Below are 12640 nucleotides of genomic sequence, written 5' to 3'. Positions count from 1 at the left end.
TTGGTAAGGGGAAAATTTGTTGGAAATAGTATAGCTAAAATGCTGGACCTGACACCCCAGACAGGCTATAATGTGTCTGTTTCAGCAAAAGCCTATCTGAGAGACTGCAACGTCCTTCTACATTGTTGAACTGAAGTGGCAGCACTCAAAGACTATAATCAGAGTTCACGCTAGGTGCTAAAACACAAAGAACCTTGTTTAGGTATCGCTTTTGAAATCAGTAGAAATAGAGCAAAAGGAAAGGTATGTTACTAGCAAAACACTCTCTCGGGGGGAAAAAAAAAAGCTTCAGTTTTGGGGCTCACTGCAGTCTCTAACTAGAGAAGCTGAAATCTTTTGACAGCACAAAGTCTTCCCTACATGGCAAGTTCCCAAAACGAATCAAGACAAACTACAGGTGAGAGCTGACAGTTTTACATTTTATGGACTTTACCACTCCTTCGAGTTAATTTCCTAACTGAAATTAATACTTGTTTGCACAACCATGGTTGCATTATTAGCACATGTCAAAGCCTCCCAGAGAACTGCCTAAATATGTTATGCAAAGTTATCTTTTGTGCACAATCAAATAGCTTTTTCAACTTGTATTTGGCCTGATGAGTTTCGGTGTGCACATATGCTATTCCTTACTTTCAATTGCTGGTCCTTGGCATCCAGTTCTTTTTGCAAGACATCTATCACCTGTGTTCTTCCTAGCATGACTTCTTCCTTTTCATGGAGCTTCTGTTTCAAGGCCTTTAGTAGCTAGCAAAAAAATAAAATTTAAAAAAAAAATAATCAAGCAATCAATAAAGGAGTTAAAACTTTCAGAAGAGAAAGGAAAAGACTTATCTTTATTCTCCCAACCAGACGTCTGAACTGTGCCACAGAGGTTAGTAATTACATGATTCCAAATTCCCATGTCTAACTAAATCAAAGCAAGCTATTGAGTTTCCAAAGCAACAAACCTGTTCTAGGTCAGCACTTGCATCAGACTTAGCAGCTAATTTGAAAAGCTCCTGCTCATGTTTTTCTTTCTGTGCTTCCAGTTCCTTTTCCTTTTCCTGGATAATATTTTGAAACACACGTACCTAAAAACACATAGAAAGCAAATATGAAACCAGTCCACAAAGGTATAGTAGAAGTACACTGAATTCTCTAACTAAAGGTACAGCAAGATAATGTATTCTATCTTAAGTCTGAATTTTAGTATATTTACTGTTAAGCGGAAGCAATCAGTCAGTGATTACTGACATCAGTGGTGCATGTGGCTAAACCACCAACTTACAGAAATTTTTCTCAATTCCACAATAACAGACTTTAAATGAGAAGCACAGTACCATTCATTTTGTTTAATATCAGAGATCCTCACCTTTCTTTTTTGGATGCCATTGTTCTGAGATTTCTAATTTCTGAAAGATTGCACTGATCATGTTCATTTCTAGCAAGTTTCTATCAATGAAGCCCAAATAGCAGCTTTAAAACTTAGCTGCCTCCTCCTCAAAATCTTGTCTTCTACCTCCAACATGTCTTTGTTAGCTATCTTACAATTTTTATAGGAACTAGATAAAATTTTTGGAATCTCATTAATGATATTTAGAAGAAATTCACATAAAGTCCTACCCAGATTTATATCTGAGTGATGACATTGTGCTCACCAAAATGACTTTTACAGTCTCAACTGTTTGTCTTTTTTCTTTCTTTCCTGTATCAACACTAACTCCCTGTGTGCCACCGAACAGGTGTGGTCATGTTCAGATCACGAGCAGCATTTCTGTTACAGATAAAATAAATTCAGACATCAAACGATGTGGGAAACACTGAGATGAATAGTTTCATACACAGTAGAACTCAAATGCTGAGAGATGAGGCACATCCCATTAAAATCTGAGATTTAGCTTCCAAGGGAGTTGGAAGAGCCTGGTAACATCAAGGAATGGGCAACATGCTCCCTGGTTCCACTTTTTTTTTTTTTAAGTATTATTTAACAAAGTTGTTGTTTGTCTTGGCCTGTTAACCAGCTGCTAACTTCTAGAAAAGTTTCCCATTAAGTACACCAAACCTCTTCTGCTATTTGTCAGTCAGGAGGAAAACACTATTTTTTTCCACGCTCTCATACTAAAAAGTGTGCCAGATAGCTCACAGCCCAAGTGAAAGTGATCTGCCAAATAGCTGTTTCTGCCAAGAATGATTACAATAATCCAAAATCACTACCAGTCCCTGCATGGGGACTGTAGTGCTAGAGAAAGAGATGTTTCAAGGTTCTTCAACTGGAATTCTGCACAACTCATTTCACTTCATTACACACGAGTTCCTCCATGCCCAAACACCAGCCACATCCTTAAACTCCTTTCTGGTACAAAACTTTCAACTTCAATTATCAACTGCACAAACTGTCTACTGCTTCATTATTCTCATTTCATCTGATCACCATATAGATCTTTACTCAAGAATCATCCAAAATTAAAAATGGCATTTCTTAACTACTGAGACAGAAACACTACAGCCAAGATACCACTTCTTCCGCCAAAGAATGTAAATATTTTTAGTGTGTTTACTTACATTTTCCATATATGTAGCTTCTTTTCCTTGGAAACGCTCTCTTTCTTTGCTCTGAATATTTTTAAGACTCTCAATCTGTTCCTGGAACAAGCTACATTTTTCTTCACTGTCTCCAACCTTCTTAGTAAGGTTCTGAACTAGAATCTGCATGCTTTGTAGTGACGATTCTTTAACAGCCAGCTGATTCTTTAGAATGCAAACCAGAAGACAATTAGAAGAACGGACCCAGAAAAAAAGATATAGCAATCATCATGAAGCCACCTCCTAGCCCTTCCCTCCGTTAAAGCAACATTAAACTCAAAATTCAGGTTTGGTTTTAATTTGAATGAAATTTGTCAGCAGATTCTGAAGTCAATACTAATACATACAAATGGTACTGACAAAAGAAGTAAATAAATATAGATCTACTAACATAAAGGAAAATAATCAGTAAAGAATTTTTATTCACATGAATAACTGCAGAGGATTTGTGCTTCTGAGAAGGATCCACCGTATAACGCATCAGAATTCGTTGACTCCTTGAAACCTCTATGGAGATTTTATATTTGAGCTGCTAATATACCTTCAATTCTTCATTGGGCAAGAGTATTTCATTGGCAACACCACTTGATCCACATGCTATCTGTAAATCGATGATATAAGCATCTCTTTCAGCTAACTTCTTTTCTTTCTCTGCCAGCATGGCATCCATTTCAGCCCCACGACAGCGCTGGGCCTCCAGTGCAACACTCTGAAAATGAAAATACAGCATTGCTTGTAATCTATACTTCCACCACCTACAGCACAGAAGAACAGTTTGCATTATTTCCTCATCGCCTGTTTTAGGGTACTGAAAAAATTACAGTCAAATTTATAACCTGGTTCAATTTTAAGTGTAATCTTTAATTACTGAGCCTTCCTCTCTGAAATTCTGCAGCACTCACATTCCTGCCACTTTCCACAGTCAACAGTCACATCTACAAACACATTGCACAGAACAGCTACAAACCGTAACATGGAATCCTCCCTTGCCTACATTTCTTCCTGTTATGACTTATTTTTGCAACAAGAAAAACTGAAGCAAAACGGCATTTTTGTTCAAAGTACAAGATTTAAATATAACGTTAACCCACAAAGTTCCTGTTCGTGTATCCTGTTCCATCCATTTTCAAATGACTACAAAAGCATACTTGAGGATTCACTGCTCACTAAAGACACAATGACAAAATTCTCACTGCGTTTGCTCGGGCAGGTTGTAGCATATAAATTTCTCTGTCTACTCAAGAGAAAACTCTCAGAATACCTGTTTAGTAATGTAACATATAATTAAGTATACAAATACATTTAACTAAATATATTTAAACATAATCTTATACCACAAATGTGAAAAGCCACACACTTGGCATCATATAAAACACCACCTTTTTTTGTAACTCTTCATTTTTTTGTGTGATCTGGGATTCCAGTTCTTCAATTCTCCTTCTCAGTACTAGTATCTTCCCACGATTTGCCGCAGCATTTTCCTGGTCACCATCTTTCGATGCCTGCAAAAACAGAGAGTTTTGCATTCCGTAAATAGGTAACACCTGACTTCTGCACCTCTATCTATTCAGATAATACTGGGGAGAAAAAGGAGACTTTACTTATAGTTTGTATTTCAGTTGTCTTATATACTACATATTCCATATAGAAGCTAGACAAATCAGGCACAGAAGTTGTATGAAGCTTGTAAAAATCTTTGTGTTTAAATTATTGATGATAATTATTGCTGCAATGTGGACTGGAACATGCAATAAGGGCATTCATTTCCTCTGGCAGTTGTAACCCATACCATCCGGCAAGTGTAGTCCCTGTAACTCAGAGGGAAAAAAGGACTATTGGGGGAAAAAAGGTGTAAATTAAACTGTTCCTAAGCACAATGTTTCCAATCAGAATTTCAATAAGTATAACTACTGGGTTATAGAAATGATTTGTCATTACAAAAGAAATCAAGTGCAATTGCTAAGAATATGTTTTATTAGCAGAATAGATCAGAAGCATGAATAATTATCTTCTGTGTGTCTTTGAGGACACCTAGGGAATTCAACAAAGTGATCTGTTTCTGTTCCCTTTCAGCATACCTTTAAAAAACAAATGCCCTAGAAATACTAAAGCCTCACTAAAGTTATTTTAGAAGCTGTATGAAGTCAAAAAATGCTATTTTGAAGAAACACAAGTCTACTCACACAACTGCACTACTACAAACAGATCAGAGAATCTCCGTTAATGGTAAAATACTGGTCACTTAAATGAGAAGTTCCTACATTTAATTCATATTTTGCCACCAAAGACATCTTTATATTTCCATTTTTATCTAGGACATTTAAGTAATAAGTTAGGTTTTGGGTTTATTTCTTCTTGAAAACTTATCTTCCTGACTCATGTGTTAAAAGTTTCAGCTGCTAATAAGATGAAGATCAGTAAGAATTTTTTTTACTAAAACAACTTGAAAGGAATGTACCATTTTCTAAATTTCTATAGAAAGATAAAGGAAGATTGAAATAAAAAACATGCAGACGGACTGACAGCACCCATAGTCTACCCTGATCCTAATCAGACTCAGCTCAAAATTTGAACTTCGGTTCCACATTTGGGTCCAGCATGCAAAACTGTCTACAGCCTTACAGAAATTACATCTGCTTTAAAATGTAAGGACGCTTACCTTTTTTTGTTCTGCTTTTGCCTCTAAGCCTCCCGATACTGATAACTGTTTCTTAAGTTCTTCCAACTGTGAGGTTAATGATGCAACCTTGGCTTTGTTTTGCAGCTTCAACTTGGAAAGTTTGGCATCAGCAGATTCCTTCTCCTCCTACAAACATCAAAGTCATGAAGGACTAATTAGCTACATGAACAACTGCATCCTTCAATTCTTCCATTTGAAAAAAAAAAAAAAACACTAAAGTGATTACCAAAAAAATCTTCACCCTGAATAGACATTATAACATCACATGCAACAGGTCTGCATATATGAAACAACCTTCCTTTCATTATTTGAACTTTCTGCACATGGTTATTATTATTATGATGTTAGAAATTTTCCTATTTTTTGATAGCAATACAATTTCAGGGCTTGAATTTTTAACAAGAAGAGTTGATTTTTTGGATGCAAAAAGAAAGACACCTTCATAATACTATAAAGGCATATCTCATTTTGTTTAAAGAGATGACTTAATTTGCAATGAGTTTTAAAAAATTGAGTGATTTAACACTTGGCTGTTAGTGTCCACAGAAAACATTTTTTTTAAAGTGTAAAAATAGTCTCTTGCAGGAACAGACCAACCTTATGACTGTTTAAAAAACAAGAGTAAAGAATAACAAACCCTCAAAAGTCTTCAGAATCTTAGCTATAAATTCTTTCTAGTTCCATCCTTCCTAATGCCAGTCAAAAGCAGAGGATAATATATAGTAGCATTAATAGTAAGATCATCATACAACAAAAAGACATATATCATGGAAGGAGAAATAAAAAAATTATCTACAGAAGTTCAGTCTGAGGTAAGCTGGCATCTCACTAAACGTCCCGTAATGATTTGGATGGTGGTTTTCCCCATATTTAGCCTAAAATGACCACGCACCCCTAGCTCTCGGAAAGTCAGTCTGTCCCTTGCAATTATTAAGTGCATCTGCTCATGCAAGGAACGCATGTTGCCTGTGTAATACCCAAACCTAGTTACAATTTTGGAACAGAAGACACACTGGCAAAAAGCAGTAACATCCAGGAAACAGCTAATTGTGACCAACGCTTCCTGTGTTCCTAGAGTTGCTATAACAGAATATAAGCCTGTGTCTATGAAAACAGCTCATCATAGACAGGACTGAAGGGGTTTTTTTACAGTCTTTTTGACAAGAATACACGCACGGTACCTTTAACTGAAGATCTTTATTTCGAAGCTCAGCATCCTTCTCTCTGACAAGCTCCTTCAGCTGTGTTACCAGCTGTTCAGTACTGGTCAGCTGTTCAGTCAAATCTGTCACCGACATGCTTCTTGCATCTTGTGAGCCTGCAGCCTGCAGACGTTAAGTACACTTTGAGCAAACAAAATGGTGCAGACAATACTGCTTCTGCAAAAAGTCTTCAGTTGGTGTTTGTTTGGGTTTTTTTTTTTTTAAACACATTCAGCAAATCTTATTAGAGCGCAATACTAAAACTTACATATACTCTGTGTACCTATACCAGACCATTTTTAGCAAGTTTGATAGACACATGAAATTATAAATCTTAGAAACTGGTTTAGGAATATTAGTTTGAAATACAGCAAAACCATAAAAGCATCCTAGGTATCTAAAACTGAATTTCCTGATTTACTGGATTTGCATTGTAACAACCAGTAGTGTTCCTGAACTGGGCAATAAAATATTGATATTGACCATACTATACACAAAAAATACACTTGGGATAAAACTTATGTAATTCCTACAGACGTTTTCTTAAAGCAAGATAAGCATAGTGAAGAGGAATAGAGCAGCTGTGTTACACAGGAGAGATTAAGTACCAAGTAGACACGAAACAAAACCCCAACCTGACTTTCAGAGTCCTAAAACTGAGTGTTGGTAAAACCAGTTAAGCAACTTATTTATGAAAGAGCATATACATACCACTAGTATATCATCAATTTAAGATTCTCTATGTCAGAAATTCTTAAGAAAATATTACTTTAATAGTAATTCAATACTTACTACTGTTTTGGAAGGAGAATCATCTCCACTACCCCATTTCCACATAGTTTCAGGATGGCTATGAAAACATAAATGAAATAATACCACAGTAAGCATCAATGACTCTCAGATAACTGCAATTAACTCGTACTTCTCTCTACATATTTCACTGTAAAATGCTTGAAACTAATTTGTTCAATTCTGACAGCACCTCTGATCTCCACCACATCACTAGTAGTTGAGAAATACTGGAATTATTTATAAAATATGCATAATATGCCTTTTCTAAAAACTGCTAGTCAGTTAAATGTCAATACTACCAAAAATAATCCAAATAAGTCTTTAAAGAGTAAATGCCATGAAGTATTATTCAGCATAGTTGCTTCTTCCACAAATAAATAGAAGATACAAACCACATATAGTTTGCTAATATTTAACCTGACCTTAAACACTGCCTGCCACCACAATGTGACAGGGATTATATCAATGCATATTTCTACAAAATCATACATAAAGACTAAAAACATTAAAAAACACCAAACTGCTTTAATTGCTGTGTGACTGCTGCATATCTGAAAAATACAACAAGCATTGCAACCATTGAAGTCGCTGATCAGCATATAAAACGCCTGCATTTGAAGCCCCAAGAACAGCAAGTGTTCCTTGCTTCTTTTGCTCACAATCGAGTACCATGAATTTCTAAATGGCACCAAAGTACCAGACAGACGCATAATGGCAGTTTCTGATCACGGAAAGCTGTAGCTTCCTAATAAACACAAGTATTGGCCATATAAAGACTGAGTAGGTACAAGGCAGCTCAAAGGTCAAGACCTTTACTGAATAATAGTGGCAAACCTGCTTGAGAAAAAAAAATGGGCAAGTCTATAAAATAGCCCATGCAGTAAATTCTAGATTGTGTCTCGGAGATATAATCTTAAGAGCAGACTAACATATCTTGCTTGGCCTCTGGATGATATTCCCAATAGCAGCATGAAATGAAAAGAGAAGCAGTACCTGTTCAGTAATTTTCACTCTCAACTAGCAACATCCCAAGGAAAATAATGTGTCCTTTCTAATCTGTACTACAGACTTATGAAATATGTGTACACAGATCAATCCCGAATTTGGAAAGCAGTTTATAATAAACATTAGCACATAACTTATCTTAAAAAGTATGCAGAATGATAGCAGTGGCTGCTTTTAAAACTGTTTATCATTTCAAAGCTACGACCAGGAATCACAAACTGCAATCTATGGCCTAGACTATCTACAAGGCCAAACTGGATTCTGCTAAGAATCTTTTCCAATGTTAAAATCCACAAATGAGACACGATGGGGATGAGAATTACAGAACTAGTAAGTAAAAACCTCCTCTCTTAACTCCTCCAGAGCTATAACATCAAATCTGTTCTCAGTGAAAAGCTCATTTCCAGATACATAAACAGGTTACCCAGGTACAAAGAGGACAAAATGACTCACTGGCTGCAACGTGGTGGTGCATTTGTATTTAATTTATGAATACTTTAGCTCCTTTCCAGCTCTGACTGATGCGATCACTTTCGCTCACTTCATGTGCCAGCATTCCTACCTGAATAACTTAACTGTTACTTTCTGATTTATTTTTATTTACATCAGCAACACTAAATATTGACGAGTTTTCCAAATCAAGCTGGGAAACAAAACTGAACAGACTTTCCCTACCCAGCAGGAAGTCAACAAATAACTTTTTTTTGCTTTTCTTCCAGGGTAGAGACAGCAAGTTAAAGCACTGAAGCTGGTGAAGCTGCAACCTGAGTGCTGGACTGCTCAACTCGATCCCTTCTCCTTGCAGTACATCTAAACAAAATTCAATTAAGTTTTCTATCACCATTTTCCTTCCTTTGACAGCCTACGTCCTGGACATCGCATTATCAGGCATCAAACATAAGAGAAGCACAGAGTCCAAATTATCTGTGGCCACCCTGTCTGAAGTTTTCACAGTGACAGATAATTTGTCTTTCCCCTGTAAGTTCAAACCGCTCACCCTCACTTTCAAGGTTTCACATTGCTTCATCACTGCCAGTACCTCATCCTGCTCTTCATCTTGCATATTCGGCTGGACTCGATGATCTTAAAGGTCTTTTCCAACCTAAATGATTCTACTCTATGATTCTAATCTATTCTACTGTGTTGACAACCATTCCTTGCCAGCCACTATGCACTCATTTCTGTTAATCTCTTCTTCACTGAACAACAGGCCAGAGAGTCAAACCTTTCACAAGTTCCACAAGATACAACAAAGGCCCACTTAATTTACTGAAACAAGTTTCTTCTCAAAGTACAACTGAAATTTTGGCTCTTATCACAAGAGGATGTTACGAAAAAGAAAAGTCCCATTGGCAGCTTTGCCTTCATACTCGTCCATTCTGTTGTCCCAGCACTAGCTGCAGCCAAATCTAGCTAAAAAAACTAACCATGTATTATTCATCGTGGTAGTTTCCAGCCTACTTAACTCCCCTGAGTCAGATATCACGGGGCCCAGCACAAGAGGCACTCAGGAGCACAAGACAGCAGACAGGACAGAAGTCCCACAGCTTGAGGGTGACCAATCTACACGATAAAATATTGAATTGCATTGTTACAAATACCTATTTGGATGATTACCCAGGCAGAGAAACAGTCAACCAACTCCCACAGAACTACTCATGTTTGTCTAACTTTCCCTGCATCTATTCAAACAATCATTCTGATACAAAAAATGCCTTCAAAGAGCACTCGTTTGAGTTCTTGTATGAAGCTATTAAGGTAGGACCTTTCCCCCTTCTCTTGCAGAAATACAGACGATGGAAGAAACCACTGAGGCAGAACTCTGCTCCTCTTACTACCAAGGAAGGTAACGATAGTCCCCTTTCTCCGCTCTTCCACAAGACTACAGCAGAAAACCAGATAATAGCAGAAGCGTGTAAAAACCTCAGGTGTTTTATTGTTTTAAATCCACTTCCTAGAACAATTATGTGCTTTAAACACGCACACTGAAAAAAAAGCATTTTAATATAATCATTTTCTTATTGTATCTGCACATTTTTGCTTTTACCCTTGTCTGATGGCTTGCCAAGATGTTGGTTCTTCTGCTGAATAAGCTAAACTTGTTTTCAAATGGTCTGTGCCATCTAGGACTTAAAAGCTCTTGGATAAAAACTGCACAAACACATGACGTACAGCAAAGAAGCACAAACACCAAAGCCGTGTTAATCAAACCACAAGCACTCTGTAAAGTTAATATAACAGTACGTTTATGTAGCTATTACTTGTGTCTATTACAAACACTATTTCTTAATAACCCTGGCCACGTTTTCATCTCGATAATAATATACAAAGGAAGGACTATTTTGTAACAGTGGACCACTGGAGAAATAAGAGCCGCGCAGAGCCCCCAGTGAAGCGCAGGTGCATGTGTGGTGCAGAGAATTAGCTATTCCTACCAGAGCAGCCGGGTGCCGCTCCTCCGGCCTGCTGCTTCTGCAGTGCAGTGCTATCAGCAGTCTGTGGCTGCAGGTGCACACCCCCCCCATTTTCGGCGGGGCTCCCCGTGGTGAATGCCTCAACCACAGCAAGCCCCACGGCGGGGGCCACCTTTTAGGACGCGTCAGATGCGGGCACAAGGCAGGGGAACCCCCCCGCCCCCGGCAGAGCCCGGGCTGGCCGGGGGCCTCCCGCCTCGCCCCCCCTCGCTGGGCAGGGCCTGCTCTGCCAGCGGCCCAAGGGGCTCCGGCCGCCCCCCCGGCGGGCGGGGACGGGCCCGGGCAGGCGCGGCGCCCTTCGCCGAGGCCCAGCAGAGCCTGCCGGCAGCGGGAAAGGAATAAAGCCCAGCGGAGCGAAGCCCTGCGGCCCCACTAACCTGCGGGGTGGCGGTGGGGCGGCCGGGCCCTGCGAAGCGCAGCCGGTCACCGCCGTCGCCTCCTCCTCCTCCTCAGCGCGGCCCCCGCAGCATCCGCCACGCCCCGGCGGGAGACGTCACCCGCCGGCGCCAGCGCCCCCCGGCGGCGCGGAGGATCGGCGGCACTCGCACCCCCCCGGTCCCGCCCGGTGCTCTCCCCGGTGGCGGCGGCAGCGGCAGCCGCCGCTCGGAGGTGATGGAGAAGATGGCGTACTCCTCCCAGCAAAAGCCTACGGGTATTTTTAAGTACAACGGGCTGCAAACTCTTCAACGTGCCATCTCGGCAAGCAAATAAAACCAGAGAAAAAACGTTGCCCGAGGGAAAAAAATGATCCTCAAGAGCAAAAAAAAACCTCAATAAAGGTAATTATTCAGTGGAAGAGAACGGAATGATGGAGGAAGGGCTGAACGAGCCGGCGGTACTTTCCCAAGCTGGTGAAGAATTCGTACGGGGGAGAAAGGTGACCCCCAAAAAAAGGACCAGAATATCTTTCACCTGTATGGGGCTGAGATCGTAACGGACTTAAATTTCAGCACAGAAAAAGTGAAGGCCTCTGATAAGTTCCCTGTGGAGAGAAGGCATTTATTCAGCACAGGCCTTCAAGGGTAGCGAGGGTATAGGTGCACGCGGCGCCAGGAAAACTCGGGAGCGGCCCGTGCCGCCCCGGGAGCGAGGCTGGGACGCAACGCGGCGGAAGCCAAGAGCAAAGAGCCGATGCGCGGGAGGTGTCCCAGCCAAACCGGGGCCCCGAACGTGGTTTTACACAGGCTCCTTATACCCTTCCAACGGGCAGGTACAACACAGTGCTGGCATTATCTCGGTTGTTCCGGGGTATCTTTTATCCTTCACGGACAGCTCGAAGCTTCCAGGAAGGAAAGTCCTTCTTTCCAGGGCTGGGCTCTCCTTTAGTTTCTTATACTTAAGCATGAACAATACCAAAGTCTCCAGTAACATTCCACTCCCTCACTACGTTACAGTGTATAACGTGAACTGATATATATATATATATATATATAAAAACAGAGTTAAAACCCTTTCCTACTATAAAGACCGGTTGCTATATATAGTTAGGGAAGGGAATTTTCACAACAGTAGTTGTGCTGGTCTCGCTTTCAGGGAGAGGAATGGATTGGAAGTCCTTTTCCTAAGCAGAAAAAAGAAAACCACCTCCAGCTTTCTATGGGGTAGAACATACCCGTAAGTACAAAAGCAAGCTGTACATCGTCTCTGACAGCAGCAGCTTGTGTATTTTGCCTTCTGTAATAGTTTAGACAGTCATTTTTTCTGTGTGCAAATTGCAGCTTTCCAGCAGTACCTGGCCCTGGCTGGCTTCTGGCGTGGCTACAGCCCCAGCATTTCCCAGACAAGCATCGGGTCATCCTACAGTACATGGAACAGAGAATAAGCCTTAATTTTCAGGAGACTACAACATTAAAATGATTGGGAACAGAAAGGAAGAAACCCATCAGACTTTAAAAGTGTTTTGATTTCAAGATGTGGTTGTCATT

General features: G+C 40.0%; 1 protein-coding gene across 1 annotated transcript in view; it reads right to left on the bottom strand.

Moving 5' to 3' along the window:
- LOC104259124 (actin, alpha skeletal muscle B) overlaps positions 1-12411 on the bottom strand; it is a 66061-nt gene extending 53650 nt beyond the window's left edge. The window contains exon 1 of the mRNA XM_059825752.1: positions 12406-12411. Coding sequence (XP_059681735.1) covers positions 12406-12411 — 6 coding nt within the window. The remainder of the gene's footprint in view (positions 1-12405) is intronic.
- Between the last annotated feature and the right edge of the window lie 229 nt (positions 12412-12640).

The sequence above is a fragment of the Gavia stellata genome, chromosome 17, assembly GCF_030936135.1.
Source record: "Gavia stellata isolate bGavSte3 chromosome 17, bGavSte3.hap2, whole genome shotgun sequence".
NCBI lineage: Eukaryota > Metazoa > Chordata > Aves > Gaviiformes > Gaviidae > Gavia > Gavia stellata.
This window is presented reverse-complemented; position numbering and strand designations above follow the sequence as displayed.